This window comes from Triticum urartu, chromosome 6A (genome assembly GCF_056163025.1).
Source record: "Triticum urartu cultivar PI428250 chromosome 6A, HENAU_Tu73, whole genome shotgun sequence".
NCBI classification, from domain to species: domain Eukaryota; kingdom Viridiplantae; phylum Streptophyta; class Magnoliopsida; order Poales; family Poaceae; genus Triticum; species Triticum urartu.
The window spans coordinates 56,833,442-56,849,951 of NC_141878.1; the positions used below are offsets into that span (position 1 = coordinate 56,833,442).

A 16,510-nucleotide genomic window follows, 5' to 3' on the forward strand; every position below is an offset into this window, starting at 1 on the left:
TTTCGCATACATAAAACGATATATGTCTCCTGATCAGATAGAAGCAAGTGCAATAGTAACACATACATGAAGCATGTCTCATACATAAATACTGACTCACATATGCGAATAGTCTGAAACTAACATAGATAATGACTCATACATAGATAATCATATCACTGCGGGGGTCGACGACGAATCTGGGTCTTCCTCGGGCGAGGACCGGAAGGCGATAAGCGCTGAGGCGGTGGACGATGCTCACGATAACCACGACCATAGATAACCTCATCTGTCACTGTCTGTGTCTCCTGCGATGGTGGTGGTGGTGGAGTGTGAAACACCGTGTGCGAGAAGTCATAAGTGTTTTCAGCTTGGTCATCGTCATCGCCATAGCCCTCTAATCCACATCCAGCACCACTAAGTATCGGTGATTGCACTGAATGCATGAACTGTTGCGACTGGTTGCCTACCGCAATATAGTAAAACGGGTAAAATTAATTTGCGAACCTACAATGTTGAAAAGAATGTACAAAGTAGTGTTACCTAGTTCCATTTGATGAGACCAGGAAGAGGTCCCTGGTTGAGAAGGCGATGGCTGATTCCAGGAAGAGCTCCCTGGTTGTGAAGGAGATGGCTGATGCACAGAGAGGCGTGGTTGCTGCACGGAGTGTCGTGGTTCTGAACGCTGCACAGAGTGTCGTGGTTCTGAACGATGGACAGAGGGACGTGGGGGCCGATGTGCAGGACGAGGAACGACAACATCCGTAGATCGCCTACATGTAAGTGATGCGTAAATCCCTCTTAACTTCTCATCCATACGCCTCAACCATGAGAGGTGCTCTGGCTGTGGGATAGTATCCCCCCTCTCAACCTGCCGCATTAAAGCGGAAACCTCCTCTCACGCCTGGACTGTCAAGTCACTCTGCACATGAAAAGTTAACCCATTGTATATGATAAGGTTATGATAGAACTACACATATGAGAAGCATGACACGTACCGCGTGGTGTCTCGTTCCCACAACAGAGGTAGTTGGGTACATATCGCTGGTGAGAGGGCCTTCAATCTGATCAGGAGCAGCTGACGGAACCAAGTAGATCCTCGTTGTATGCCGATAAGTTTGTAAATACAACCCAAACTTGTCCCAGTCAAAGGGCCGAACCTCATTCCAGATATTTGTCGGTGTCGTAGTCCATTCTTGAACGTAAGGGCTAATGCTCTGAAGCCAAACAGCCATGAACTTGTTTCCTCCTACGCGACTGTACCTGAGATTGACAGATTAATCAGATTGACATGCGCGTTGCATGGTTAGATATATTCTGAATGTAGTGCTGACAACTTTAATATTATTACTTACTTGTGAACGTGGTCTGGTATCCGTGGAATATCTGGAATTGCAGGCTCTTGACATAGACCAAACTGTCTCATCATCCTATGAAGAGCCATCTCCTCAACCGTCACGTCGAACACCAACTTGGCCTTGGTCATCCAGTAGTGCCGATCTCTAGTGCATAAGGCAGAGATCCCAACTGGATACCTGGATGTTATAGTCTGATACGAGTAGGGCTCCCAGATAACTTGATCCTCGTGCAAACTATCAAACTGCACCGTGAAGGACGGGTAGCAGCCCTTCACCTGGGTATGTGCAAACTGTCTCTGTACATGACAACAAATTTACATTAGTAATACTATTGCACGGCAAAAATAATCGAAGGAATTACATAATTTAAAACTACCTCTCTCCGTGCCCAAAAATAATCGAAGGAATTACATAATTTAAAATTACATAATCGAAGGAATCCCATAGTAGGCAAGTCGCCGATAGCAGGCACGTAAGCCCCTGCCATGTCCTCCAACCCAAACGGTGTGTCAATGGAGACATAGGGTCGTCCAATAGGGAATCTCTCGTAAGGCCAGAGCTGCAACAATAGTGGACATCCAACCAGACCTGACTTTCTAGACTTCAACAAGCAACCTTTGCACAAGCCTCTGTACGTAGCTGCTAACACGGCAGAACCAAAACTCCTCTGGACAATATCCGCAGGGCAACGTGCGTCAGCTATCTCTCGTGCAATACCGATGAATCGTGCATCAACAGTGGTCACGTGGTTCTCCGTGAACATCGTCTTGCCAAACAACCATAGAATATATGCCTCTAGGGATCGATCAATCTGTGTGTCTGACAAATCTACTGCGGGGTATCCTAATGAGACAATCTACATAGAAAACATACGATTGTGTGAACGATGTACTATTGGTAACTAAAAAAACATAGTCATGTGGCCACGAAGGTTACCTGAAACTGGCTCAACCACCTAAAACGTGGCCCGTGAGGATCATCGTTTAAGCCTGTAGCAGTTGGCACCGCAGCTAGAAAACGGGCCTGCATATTTGCAAGCCAGCCAGGTTCTGCCTCTAAAGGACCTATGGCATCACCGGCCAAAGGTAATCCCAACAAGTAGGAGACATCCTGTAAAGTAGGCGCCATCTCTCCCCAGGGAAAGTGAAAGGTGTGTGTCTCTGGTCTCCATCTATCTACTAAGCAAGTAAGGAGTGACCTATCGTAAGAGAATCGTTTCACTTGCCTCTTTTTCAACTGCATTGGTTCACCTTCCTCATCCAAGTTCGGATGGTCAACCCACTCTTCCAACGTACCCTCAACCAGCCGTGCCAAGGGTAGAAGTCCAGCCCAACTTAACCTACAAAAAAAAGAGAATGTAGCATGAAAAGTAAGTAATTATATGTTTCAATACCTATGTCAAACATGTAAGGCACTATATGTATCAATACCTATCAACCCATGAAGGGTGTATCATCCAGTTAGTCTTCGGGGTGCGAGTGACCAAAACGTCTAAGTTCTTGCCCCCTTGCATAAGTGCAGCCCGGTGACCTCTATCAATCGTACCATTAAGCAACGGATACAAAGACATATCTGCAATCAAAACATAGTCCAGACATTGCAAATTAATACATAGTTTAGACATACAAAGTAAAACATAGTCCAGTCGACATTACAAATTAATACATAGTTCGGACATACAAAGTAAAACATAGTCCAGTCGACATTACAAATTAATACATAGTTCAGACATTGCAAAATAAAAACATAGTCCAGACGATATTACAAATTAAAACATTCTCCCCCACATTATATAGCTTGTGAGTTATTCCTTCCTCGTCCTCCCCTTCGGCCTCGACTGCCACGACCACGTCCGCCTCTTGCTCCTGTTGTTGCAGCCGTCGATGTGGAAGCACTCGTCGATGTGGAAGCACCATCTTTGTTCAGGTCAGGACAATATTTCATCCTATGCCCATAAGCCGCGCATAGCAAACATTGTCTGGTTGCTCCACCAGCTTCAGATTGGTCCATATCATTTCGGATTCGACGGGCCTTACGTCGACCCCTGCTTGTTCGCCGAAGTTCTGGATCCAGGATGTATACTCTCTCACCGTCGTTAACCTTGTTGAAATTGCCAACGACTCTAAACCCTGTCATCTCACCGGTCCATGTGTTCAGTACAGCCTCTTTTAAGTAGTATGGCGGCACAAAGGAGACGGCAGCCAACTCAATCTGGCCACAGGCAGCCAACACATGTGAGCAAGGCAGGTGCAACAACTTTGGTTTGTTGCATGTACACTCACACGTTGGATAAAATTCCGTTCCAATTTTTACCTCATGCGTCTTCACCTCATTCGCAGAACCAAAACCATCGGTAGGTAGCTGAACCTCATACCTCCTTTCCTGATTACCTACGAGTCTCACAATGTGCTTCTTTGCTTTCTCTATCTTCTCTGCCATATACTCCATGACACGGCTACAGTAAGGTGTGTTCTGATTATCTATAATATGCTTCTTTGCTAACTCGTGTCGGTCTCTGAAATATCTCAAAGTGCCATGGAATACAGCCTCCACAATAGCTGTGAGTGGCAATGCTCTATTCCCTCTGAGTACAAAGTTATACACCTCTGCAAGGTTGGTTGTCATGTGGCCATACCTAGCTCCATGGGTGTCATGCAACAAAGACCAATTCACGGGAGGCTCTTTCTCTATCCACTCTGAAAAATCCTTTATTTCCCTCCCCTTCTTTCTCTTAGTATTAGGAGGGTCAATTGCTGGCAAGTCACAGAGACCAACTGGCTCCGCCATGAGTGTTGCTAATTGTTGTTGGTCCTTTTCCATTTTCTTCCTGGCACGGACCTGCTTCTTAGTAAACTCATCAAGTTTTGACCAAATAAATTGGTATTTATGCTCCTGGTTCTGCTTGCACAATTTTTTAAATAAGTTCATCAACCGCTTGTTCTTAAACTGTGAGAAAAAGTTAGCCCCAAGATGACGCATGCACCATCGGCTCTGCAAATCCTTCCAAGGTGTTGGTTTGTCTATTGTTGGGTTCCTTAATGTCTTCACAGCCTTCAATATACCAGCATACCTATCATGAATGACACACACGTTTGGTCGATCCTTCACGATGGCAATTTTCACTTGCCGAAAGAACCACACCCAGCTTAGAAAGTTCTCACCCTCCACAAATGCCATGGCAAGTGGAATGATTTGATTGTTTCCATCCACACCAATGGCAGTCAGGATTTGCCCTTTGTACTGACCAGTCAGAAATGTACCATCCACAAACATCACAGGAGGACAATGCCGGAAAGCTTCAATGCACATAGCGAAAGAGAAGAATACTCGTTTCAACACCTTGAAACTTGGTATACTCAGCAACCTTGTATGTTGTACGTTAACATAAGTGCCGGGATTCCTCTCCTTCAGTACATCCAGGAGATGGACAACATTATCATATGAGTCAAAGAACGTCCCAAACCTTTCCTCCATAGCCTTCTGCTTAGCCCTCCAAGCCTTCCCATAACGAATGTCATAATTCCATCTGACCTTCACTGATGTCTGGATGTGTTTTGCTTCCATATCTTTTTTCTCCACTATCTCAGTATACATGAGTTGCGCAATGAGAGTTGAAGTCAGGTTTGGATGACGAACCAACAAGTTTTTCCTCACACAATTATGTGGGACCACATTCGTGACAACCCAGTGGATGCTATACTTCGGCACGTGCCCGTGCACCTTCGCAGGACAACCTGTTTCAACACACTTCACGGTATAGTTTGTTGGGTTTGATCTGTCTGTCCGGAAAACCCTCTGAGTAGACATAGCCCACTTTATCACTGCATACTTCAATTTTTTCTTTGTATCAAACATAGCCCCTATCTGGACTTGGTTCAGATTATATCGCCATGGAGTCTCATGGCCATCGTTCACAGTAAGGCCGGTGGATATGTCCTGATTCCATGCAGAAGGAATCGGTACCTCCACTTCATCCTCAGAATTTTCAGAATCCAGATCCTCTGCATATCCATCCTCGTCCTCTTCCTCCATCACCCTCTGCATTTCATCGCCTTCCTCATCCCCATCAGCAACACCAGAACCAGCTAATATTATCGACTGAATATTCTGCCCAGTATCATGACCACAAACATTGTCCAACATGTAGTCTGACTCCTTCTCGATTTGGCTAGGATCCACATCTGGTGGCTGTGACCTGGATAAATGAATCTCGTTAGCAACTCGACTACCCTGGCCGGGTTCATACCCCACATGGAGTTGTACGGTATTCTCCTCCTTCGCCACTGGCTGCACTAGGACATATGGGTGGATTCTTCGGTCTCGGCAACGACTTAACAGGGTCAACCAATGCTGGCTCCTATCTATCGGCATCAACTCCCACTTGACATTTTTACAGGATTTGGTCCACAATACATGAATGCTGACGGAACATACTTCAGAATCCAACCCAAAACTAGTAGTCAACCAGTGCTTCAACTATCTAATGTCCACTCTGTCCGGGTCTGAAAGTGTCATGACGCCATTTTTAAACTCGCTAAGATCAACCCCCAACTCATTATATCGAACATTACCAGGGCCATAGTAAACAGTCAAATTTACTGATACAGACATTTTCACCTGTCAGACATTGCCACCTTCTAATTAATCGCAATGAACAAATTGTTACCGGCTACACTAACTATCCGCTAAAATGCCAACACAAACCAATTAACACTAATAAAATGTGACGCGTGATTATACCTTCGACGCGTGTGGCCACCTCACGAAGAACTTGCACCAACAGACAACACCAACACCACCCCCTCGGCGGCACGAAGCTGCACCTCCTCCTCACCAGCCAAACTGCCTCCTCCTCCTCAGCCCACCATGGCTTCTCCTCCTCCTCACCCCATCATCACTCCACCTCACTTGTACGCACAGATAGCTATCCCATTGGGAAAAAATGACCGTAGGCCGGTGGAGATGGCTACGATCTACCGTTTCTGTGCTTTGGATTCGAAAATAGGTGGAGAAACGAAGAGATCAGCCAGGGGGGCGATGTACAGAGAGGAACGAGAGAGACAGAGCAAGAACAGCGAGAGGAGAAAGAAGACCTGGTCGGGCCTTATCCGTAACACTTCGGCCACTGGTTAGCCGAAGACCACTTCGGCCGCTGGCTGGCCGAAGAGGCCGTCTTCGGTCGCTGGCTGGCCGAAGAGGCCCGTCTTCGGCCCAGTTCGCGCACACTTCGGCCTGGCTTAACCGAAGACGTCACTTCGGGCTTCCGCAGGCCGAAAAGGTCCACTTCGGCCAACCGTTGACCGACGGGCTGCTAGTTTTGCAAATAACGTATCGACACTGCTAGTTTCCGAAATTGCTATAAAAAACGTGCTACTTTTAAAAAAAAAATCTTTGCCAACCTCCCGTTGCCAATCGACAAAAACTGTATTATATATTTATGTATGTAGGGTAAGGTGACTATGTATGTACGTACTTCCTCCGTTTCAAACTACTCGTCATAGAAATGGATGTATCTAGAACTAATATATATCTAGATACATCCATAACAGCAACAAGTAATTCCGAACGAAGGGAGTAGGTGTAACTGTGTAAGCACCGCTGCTTTTGAACAAACCAGAAACTATCACGTGTAATATAATTTCCTCAACATCTGCTTAGCTGATGCTGATTGTTTGCGGTTTGCCTATCGTCTTTACCCCCAGTCTGAGAGAGATATCATCAAACGCACCAATATTGCCTATCGCTGTCCTGATCACAGCAGCTAGATTATTCATCTTTTTTGAGAAGTGAGGCTTTATTTCTTAAACACTCTTAAAAGAATCCAAATGTTAGATAGCTCATCCAAACAAAATCAAAATATAGCAATGAAACCAGGCCCGGTTGAATCAAAATATAAGGCAGGCGCAATTCAACACACATGAGCTTCTTCACAACTCCCAGGCCCGACTGATGCAACGGAACCAGACACAAATTCAACCAAAACACACAAAACGGCACATGCTGGAACATAGGCAGAAACCCGACACCAAAATCTCCGCGCCCGATGCAACACGGAAGATAAATCAAAGCGCGAACACACGAGCGCACACTAAAATGCAATGAAAGATAATTTGACAGGTGGACCCGCCAAAACGTTCTTGATACGGAAGCATAGAGCAGATTAAATAAACCACATGGTGAGTACTCATTTAACGAAGCCAGCTGACAAATGTCTACAGAAATTAGATGACAGATAGATGGAATTGAGCAAAACAAGGATTAATTCCTACAAGTGCACTTCACAGCTAATCAGTGCATGCTGCATAGGGAATCGTCGAGCATACAAAATGGAAGAATCTACACCAAACAACCCATTTCTGCACCTCAGACAGCAGAATGTAGCTCTAGATAGATACCTGCAAAGCAAGAAATATCATCAGTCAGACAATTCTTTGCTATTTATACGGGAAAATTCGTTGGGAGTTATTCTCACAACTATTGAAACAGTGAACATTAGTTTCACCATCACTGTGGAAATTGTGCCAAAAGTTCCAAAGGTGAACCATCTCATCAGCAATATTAGACAACATTAGAAACAGAGAACAATAATAGGTAATTTGTAACATAATGGCACATCTTCAACTTCTAACATTAGAAGTATTTGGTGTACTGGTCTGGAGTAGAGCCTAAAAGAACAATGGGCATATGACGGGCTCATGGAGTTGGAAAGCTTCTATCTCATACACATACTTTTTGGAAATGTATGAGCTCAACTAGTCACAAGCAAATAGAATTTCAACAAAATTGTGTGGTACAAGCCAGAAGCAAGGGATCATTTATCATCTTATATCAATTGATACTTCTTTCTTTACACTGCACAACATCAAGCATGTCACAGGCTAAGATAGGTACGGGTCCTAATACCGATGAACGTGACAGTGTTGAGGGTATAGCTCCAAGGAGCAATGGTTGGCCCACCAGGGTGCAAGGATTAGATGTTACTAGTTTTCCTAACATCTACAGGGAAGGCTAAACTTTGATACTATCAATAGAATCCTAACTTTCCTAACAAAACACATCTCTATCTTCCTATCTAAAATGTTCTTTTTCCTAACCATATAGATATCCTTAAGTAATCTGTGACAACGCAATAATTTCACGCCACTTATATTAATAATGCTAGTAAAAAACATAAATATTATTAATGACTAAAGCAGTTTTTGAGATGAATTAGTCATGTAATTTTGATATTGAGTATTAAACGTCCAGGTGGCCAAATTTGAAAAAATTACACATCACACAAAGCATAACTACATATATTGGCCACTGGCCAATTACAATATATTCAAATTGGCAGACAGCAAGTGGCATACTAATAAAATGTTTAACAAAACAACCTAACACTAGAATAATCATCCATGAAACTAGAATAACTGCATGCAAAACGATAAACAGCAGTATAAGTCTTAATGAAGACACACTCTTCAAAGTATTGTCGCAATCATTTGTCCTCACCGAAATATTTAGGTGGCATGGGATTTAGAGACATGGCTATATTCAATCAAGCTATGCTGGGTAAACAATGTTGGCGCCTTTTAACAAATGCGAACTCATTATGTGCCAAGGTATTAAAAGGAAGATACTATCCGGAAGGCGACTTTTGGACAGCTAAATGTCCGAGATCATCTTCTTATACTTGGCGCAGTCTGATATATGGGAGAAAATTGTTGCAGAAGGGCCTACTATGGAGAGTGGGAGATGGCAACACAATTCATACATATGAAGATAATTGGATCCCTGATATTGCCCCTACAACTCTACAACATATTGCCCCTAGAAGTGGTAATGATATGGTGAGTTCTTTGATGATAGAAGGCGAACACAAGTGGAATGAAGAAATCGTTAGAAACATTTTCTCAGAGGATATATCAGAGAAAATTCTTAGCTTACCGTTGAGTACAGAAGGATGCCCAGATTTTGTGTCATGGCCCCACACAAAAGATGGTGTTTATACAGTGAGGTCGGCATATAATTTTCTGAGAACACTAAACTTCTGGAGTGACAGGAGTACAGATGGCAAAGGGGCTATTTCAGATCATAAGATCATGGAGAAAATTTGGAGGAAACTTTGGGCAATCCAATGCCCAAATAAAATGAAGGTAATTCTGTGGAGATTCGCCCATAACTGTCTCCCAACAGGCGCTCAACTTCAAGTGAGATCAATCCCCACAAGGTATGATTGTCATTTTTGCAATAGGGAAGAAACCGTTGAACATTGCTTTTTGCAGTGCCACTATGTTAAAGAAATCTGGAAAGAGCTTAAGAAAGAGTATGCCATTTGTTTGAAACTGAAAAGCTTTACTCACATTAGGCAATGGGTTTTAGAGTGGATACAGAATGCTACAGATTTTCAATCTATGATTATGGCAGTGGCAATATGGCACATATGGGAGAATAGAAATGCCTACCGTAATGGCGAAGCTTTAAATCATCCTCTTCGTGTGGTGGGAAAGATCAAAGCTTATGTTGAATTTATCAATATGCATCATTTTAGTTCGACCACTTCCATTAGACGTGAGACCTTGAAGTCAAACCAAAAACGGTCTCCGCCGCCGGATGGGTCGATGCTCGTCAATGTGGATGCAGCGACATTCTCCCAATCTGCAAGAGCGGGCTTTGGTGTGGTAATACGTGATCACCGGGGAAGGGTGCAGGCTGCGAATAGAGGTTACTTTGAACGAATTCAAATTCCTGAAGTAGCAGAAGCCATGGCACTTCGTCAAGCCTTAATCCTTGCCAATAACCTTGGCATACAGAACATCATGGTAGCATCTGATTGCCTGTCAGTGATCAACAAGGTCAAGGGTTTAGGTTTTGATAGGTCCCCTATTGGAGCCATAGTCCATGATATTAGAAAATGTGCCACAAAGTTTGTATCTTGTACTTTTATTCATGTCAATCGTAGTTGTAATGAGGCAGCACATGTTCTGGCGAAATCGGCAGAGCATGATGTTTGGTCCTGCTGGATTAATGAGTTCCCTGATGTAATTAGGACCATTATCTGTAATGAACTAATTATGGATGAATGAAAGGGTGTAGCTGCCCATTACCTCAAAAAAAAAATCATTTGTTCACCAGGTATCACAATAATCCAAAATAACCAGCAATGTGAAATGGCATCATAATAAATCCATATAAATAAAGGAACTATGAAACGATATGTTCATGTGTTTTTAGCTATCAATTACTCCCTCCGTAAAGAAATATAAGAGCGTTTAGACCACTACTTTAGTGATCTAAATGCCCTTATATTTCTTTACAGAGGGAGTACTTGTTAGACGAGACAACATGCAAATCACACTAGGACTTGATAGACCCATAACCACAGGAAAAAATAGTTGAAGCAATTCTGTGAGAGTAAACAAAAGCAGAAATATATCCCCAAGCACAGTAAGGGGCTAGTGCTTCATTTATTACTACTTAGCATTACAGCATTCCAATATTCAGGGGGCACAAATAGGGAATGGGGAAGGGTCCAAAATCATAAGTCAATGGAGAGAAGCTAGAGAAAGAAGAGCCCACAGTACCAAAACGAACTTGGAGAGTAGTAAAGAGGTATAACCGAAAGCAAAGGAGCCGGATAGAATGGAGGGCAAACAAAAGAGCACAACCAGTAGATAGGAGGCAGAATGTCAGTATAAGATAAGCTTACCTGCTTTAGTAGACCGACAATCATCTTACGCATTGAGCATAAGCTCAGCCCTGTCGTGTCCACCAGTAATACATGCTCCTACAGCATAAGAAATCGAACAATGTGTCATGTGGCGCCAAGCATTAGTGGCTTAGTTCCTCCCCTATTCTTATGATATGATATCAAGCTTTGCTATTTCCTACCTCATATGATGAGAGCCCTACTTTGAACCAATAACAGTTATCAGTAAACCGAAAAGAGAGATTAGGCTCCAACCCAAAACAAACGACACAAAGACATTCCGAGGAAATACAAACAGAAACGAGGAGGCAACAACTACGTATACAGATAAATCCATAGCTGTACTTCGAGAAAAATAACTCAGTTTGATAAATTTAGCACAAAATGATAAAAATGAACTCTGGTTATTATTATTTTCCGGGTACAAATGGACTTGCCACAGTGAGGACAATCCTAGAAGTGATAAATGAACAATTATTCATAATTTTCAAACCAAGTGGTTATTAAGACTGTTAGCAATATCAGCAGATATAGTCTACAGAATGAAATAAATATAACTAGGCTTAAGCCTCAAGAGGGTTCGAGCCAGTTTTTTCATGTAGTCAACTTCCAAAAAATTGTGTATCTCCTCTTGAAGAAAAATGGCACTGCAGGTATGAACTAACACTACCATTATACAATTCTTGCACCTATCAATGGGCAGACAATGATGAAATTTAGTTCGATTATTCTACAAAGAATTTGCCAATCTTGTATTCAGAACAGAGTACCACAGAACACCATCGCTATACAGAGATCATCAAGCAGCAAAGGAACAAATGATATGACACTACCTAAAATTGTTGGCTCAACAAGAAATGATATGAACATAATTTCATCAGCCGATTGTCGAAAAATAACCTGGTTTTGTTGTACCCACAATGTAAGGCATGCTATTACCTGCACCGTAGACACTTTCGAATGGATGATAGTGAGAAAAGGTCATTCTTTCAAAAAGCTTCTTGAACTTCAGTGACTCAAGCTGGATCATTAAGACGCTGATAACTGTCCACAGAAACACCGCATTATTCTGTTCAGCATACCCTAGTATCATTAGGGGACGTTTCTCCTCTGATTCCAGGGAAAGTAGCTTGCCCAGGTCAATACTTCTTGCAAGCTCCCATGAAGCAACACCATGACGATTGGTCTTCCTCTTCCATAACCGGGCGGTGTAGTCGGAGTTTGACACGAAGAGGAGACTGAGCCCACCACCCTCAGCCCGCATAACCTGCAAGCTGTTACCTTCGAGGATGTCCACTGGCACCTGTATCACAGCTAGACTCTGCTTCTTCAGATCAAACTCAAGAATTCCAATCAAATTCCCCACAAGCTTCCAGTAAAGGGAACATCCATCCAGAACAGCATCATCGGTATAAACCAATGTGGGAATACGGTACCCATTAGCCTGGTATGGAATGGGTGTTGAGACGAGATCCCCCCATAAGCCGGTCTTTGACGAGTACATACAAGCGAGCGCTCGCGTATGATGTTCGGCATCGGTGCCTGCCACTGCCAAGACCACCTGGAAGTGCTGGACGTCTCCCGCATCGCGAAGCACCGCCGCGTTGACCATGGCCTTCGCTGTATCAAACGGCGCGGGAAAGGGAATGCGGTGCTGGTCGCCAGTGACGGGGTCCCAGACCAGGACCTGGCGACGCTTCAGAAGGGAGATGGGCACGAGACCATGGCGGCATCCATGGGAAAAGGAGTGCATCTCATCCTCGTGGTGCTGCAAGGAGAAGCGCTCGGGAGGAACACGATTGGGGGCCTCCAGGGCAGGCCGGAACGGAGCTCCGTATCTGTCAAAGAAACCGAGGAGAGGAGGGTCGCGGCGGTGGCGGAGGCGGAAGCGGCGGAAGAAGCCGGGGTCGGAGACGAGGCCGTGCCACCGCTTGCAGACGAGGGATGCGCGCGGGAGTGATGACGGCTGCGGGGGGAGGCGGAGCAGGATCTCGGAGAGGAGGTCGTCGTCGTCCAGCGGCGAGCGGGCGTGGCGGCGGCGGCGGCTGCTCATCTCGCCCTAGAGCTCGCTTGTGGGGAGCAGCGGTGGGCTCGAACCAGTAGGCAAGACTCACGGGGGCACTCCACTTCGCGTCCATTTTGTTCTGATGCTTCGACAGCCCATGGATGGCCCATGGCTAGACAAACATCGAAGCCCACGATTTGTTTTTTATTTTTTTTATTTGCGAAGGCAGAAGTTCAAAACAGAAAATGCAAAAAAAAAAGTACTTGCTCGGTAAAAAAAATATAAGAATGTTTAGATCAGTAGTACTTTCAACTTTCAACAGTACTGCACATATCATTTTCTTAATCTGCAAACAAATTTGTGGGGGGTGCATACATCTCTACATGCGTCCTTTTAAAAATAAATGCCACCACTATTTTAGATTACCGCCACTGTTGTAGGAGTAGCGTACATGCGCGGCCGAATTCACTGTTTTGACCCTTTTTCAAAACCTTAGCATATGATTTGACCCCGGTTCGAGAAAAAATTGTCATCCGATCCTTTTTCTACTGCCATCTTTCTTACGGTAGGGTAACGCAGCCTACTGTCAAGGGTTGTGGCAGTAAGACTTGATTGTGCCGTCATGCTCGTTCGATGTTGAAAATACCCTACTGCCATAGTCTTTGGCGGTAGGGTTTAGAAGGTATAATTTAGTCTAGTACTATTGAACCTCTCTACTGGAAAATTAATTAGCGTGTGCAAGTTTGCTTGGGTTGGTCTTGGGTTAAAGCCTTCCTAAGGCTAGTCTTTTGTTTATTTTTATTTTTCCCAATAAAAAATAAACAGTTTGTCCAATCCAATGTTGAAACATTGCAAGCAATCAAAAATATTTGTCAATGTTTTCTAAAAAAATAGATTTTAATTTTTTATTTATTTTTACTTTTTTGATTTTACTATTCATCTGAGCTCGAGCTCAGTTTAACCACTACGTCTGTATCAAACTACAATCTACAAAAGTATCATCAAGCAAGTCTTTTAGTCTCGTATACCAGCATTCAAATTTCTAGCAACTAAGTTATTTATTAATCTGACAACTAAATGGATAATAACATGACAAGTAGGTGGCAACAATCTGACAAGTACTGACAAAAAAATAAGTTATCAAAACATACCAACATGGAATCTAGTTTCAAAGATGTCGTCACAAGAAAGCTAACAGTGGAAGCAGATCATCAACCGGGTTAAAGGTTTGGGAGATAAAAGGTTTAACTTCAAATTTGAAAGTCTCTAGAAAAGAAACCACACCGTTTAATAAGCTACTTTTCCTCAACTAACGGCTTGGCCAAACCCTTCCCTTGAGGCTTCACCGACGAGTCTGAGGATTTTCCTCCCTTCTACTTGCCGCTCCAGCGGCCTCTGGCGGAGAGGGGAATCCCGATTCCTCCGCTCCGGTTAGTAGTTACTTTTGGTTTTTTTACTCCTTGTGGGTGCGGTGCTTGGGCAGATGGTGACTCTTCTTCTTCAGTGAGGTTAGAGTTTCATATCGTGTGGTGAGATTTGGTGTTAGGTGCTTCAAATCTATGTAAGGGTTCAATGACGGCGACTACGGCTCCAAGACGCTGGTCCTTAAAGGAAGGTGCATGAAGACTTTTTGATTGTCATTGACATCTTGGAATCTCGGTATTATTTTTATTATATTTAAGATGCTTTTTATTTTTGATGAACTTTTATACTCCTTTTGATCCATATTAATTGATACTGCTTTATTACAACTTTTTTGAAAAGACCGCAAAGGAAACCCTTACAACATAATTGATGCAACAAACTCAATTACAGCTACCATGTCTTGAACCTGGATGGGTGGGAAGGCATCAACCCCTTTTCACCGCTAGGCTATGCCTTAATCCGCGCTTTAGTACAACTTTGGAGGAGTAATAGATCTGATCCTTTTTCAAAGAAAGAACTTCAAATTTGAAAATAATTTGCTAATGTTACCATGAAAGCATCATGGTGTTGTCAGGAGGCTGAGACGAAAACCAGCTCCACACTTGATTTGTTACACAACACAAGAGTAGCATAAATAATAGATCCATAATGAAATGTAAAGATCACCGGTGGGAATCCAACTCTACTTTTTAAGCCGCAGAAGATGTTACAGCCGCTGCGGTCGTCCGTGCGAGCCTGAGGAGGCTGCTCGTCGCATCGGCTCCGGTGGCGGTGGCGGCGGCATCGTGAGCGAAGCAGTGCGAGGGTGCCTGCCAGTGGGAGTCCTCTAGCACCCCGCCCACCTCGAAGCTCATCACATGCTGCTGCATCCCTGGGAAAGGAAAGGAGTAGCACAGCATCAAGGAACTGAAATTGAATTGCTCAACAGGAGTTGAAGAGGTTGTTCAGAACATCGAAATTTGACGGTCGATTCCCCATGGAGAAGCAACCAGATTCTTGGGTTCTTGACCCAACTGAAACCAAATAAACAAAGCGTGCACTGTGCTGCCACATCAAGAAACTAGGGAATTATTTTGGAGTTCAGACTGAATCCATTTCAGATATGGACTGAATTTCGTGGAGCAAAACGTATCATCGCCACATTCTCTCCCCATGAAACAGAGCGAAGATATATATGGACTGACGGTTGCACAAGATTCAATAAATCAGTACAATTTACAGGCAATGATGGATGGATCTGTGGGGGGCGTACCATTGAAGAAGTTCCAGCGGACGGGGCGGTGGGTGAGGACGTCCTCGTAGTACCACACGAAATCGACCTTGGTCCAGAGGTGGCAGTCGAAGCCGTCGGTGGTCTCGCGGCCGAGGTAGACGGCGCCGTGGAGCCAGTCCGGGGGCAGGACGCCGACGGGGAAGCGTATGGTGCGGCAGGAGGCGGAGTCGAAGATGTAGGAGGTGCCGTTGGTCCACTCCACGTCGTAGGTCGGGTCGCCGGAGAGCTGGTTGCGGATGAGGTTCAGGTTGCGGCCGCGGGGCCAGTCGTAGTAGAGGTCGATGAGCTGCAGCCGGCCGCCGCTCTCGGTCAGGTTCGTGAACATCACCGCGTGGAACTGCTCCGGCCACGGCGTCGGCGTCGGCACCGGGGGAGCACCGCCGCCTGCTGCTGCCGCGGGGTTGGACCGCGGCGTCGGCGTGGGAGGGACGGCCTCGGCAGCCACGGCGAGGAGCGGCAGCAGCAGGAGGAGCAAGAGCGGCGGCGCCATTGGTGTTGCTTGCGGCTTATCCGGGATTATCCGTCGGCCTATGCCTACCGACCAGACGAAGTTGCAATACAGCAATGTGAGAGGGAAGTGAGGAAAGGTAGGTCCATGGAGTGGGGCCCTTTGTCAGCAACACAAGTCCACCCAAATATACATCTTGTGTTTGGCCTCACAATAAGATGGAATGGAATATCATGGCGATCTCACGGGTGACACGAAAAAACCTAGCCGCCCCTCCTCTCATTCAGATTTCCTAGCCGGCGTCGGAGGATGTTGGGCTAAACTCATGTCA

The 16,510-nt window shown here is 44.7% G+C and overlaps 3 protein-coding genes across 3 annotated transcripts; all 3 read right to left on the reverse strand.

The window, feature by feature from the left end:
• Window positions 1-877: 877 nt before the first annotated feature.
• Window positions 878-2,907, reverse strand: LOC147963898 (serine/threonine-protein phosphatase 7 long form homolog). Its single transcript, XM_087529748.1, has 6 exons — window positions 2,768-2,907; window positions 2,274-2,676; window positions 1,714-2,193; window positions 1,335-1,633; window positions 978-1,242; window positions 878-901 (listed from the first exon to the last, which is right to left on the reverse strand). Exons 1-6 carry the CDS (start codon window positions 2,905-2,907, stop codon window positions 878-880), a joined length of 1,611 nt encoding a protein of 536 aa, XP_087385874.1.
• A 4,408-nt stretch (window positions 2,908-7,315) lies between these two features.
• Window positions 7,316-13,086, reverse strand: LOC125515704 (uncharacterized). Its single transcript, XM_048681216.2, has 3 exons — window positions 11,968-13,086; window positions 11,029-11,106; window positions 7,316-7,732 (listed from the first exon to the last, which is right to left on the reverse strand). Exons 1-2 carry the CDS (start codon window positions 13,079-13,081, stop codon window positions 11,054-11,056), a joined length of 1,167 nt encoding a protein of 388 aa, XP_048537173.1. The 5' UTR covers window positions 13,082-13,086; the 3' UTR covers window positions 7,316-7,732; window positions 11,029-11,053.
• A 1,873-nt stretch (window positions 13,087-14,959) lies between these two features.
• LOC125515418 (uncharacterized protein At4g14100-like) lies at window positions 14,960-16,308 on the reverse strand. Its single transcript, XM_048680889.1, has 2 exons — window positions 15,711-16,308; window positions 14,960-15,329 (listed from the first exon to the last, which is right to left on the reverse strand). The coding sequence occupies exons 1-2, from the start codon at window positions 16,219-16,221 to the stop codon at window positions 15,148-15,150; spliced, it is 693 nt and encodes a 230-aa protein (XP_048536846.1). The 5' UTR covers window positions 16,222-16,308; the 3' UTR covers window positions 14,960-15,147.
• Between the last annotated feature and the right edge of the window lie 202 nt (window positions 16,309-16,510).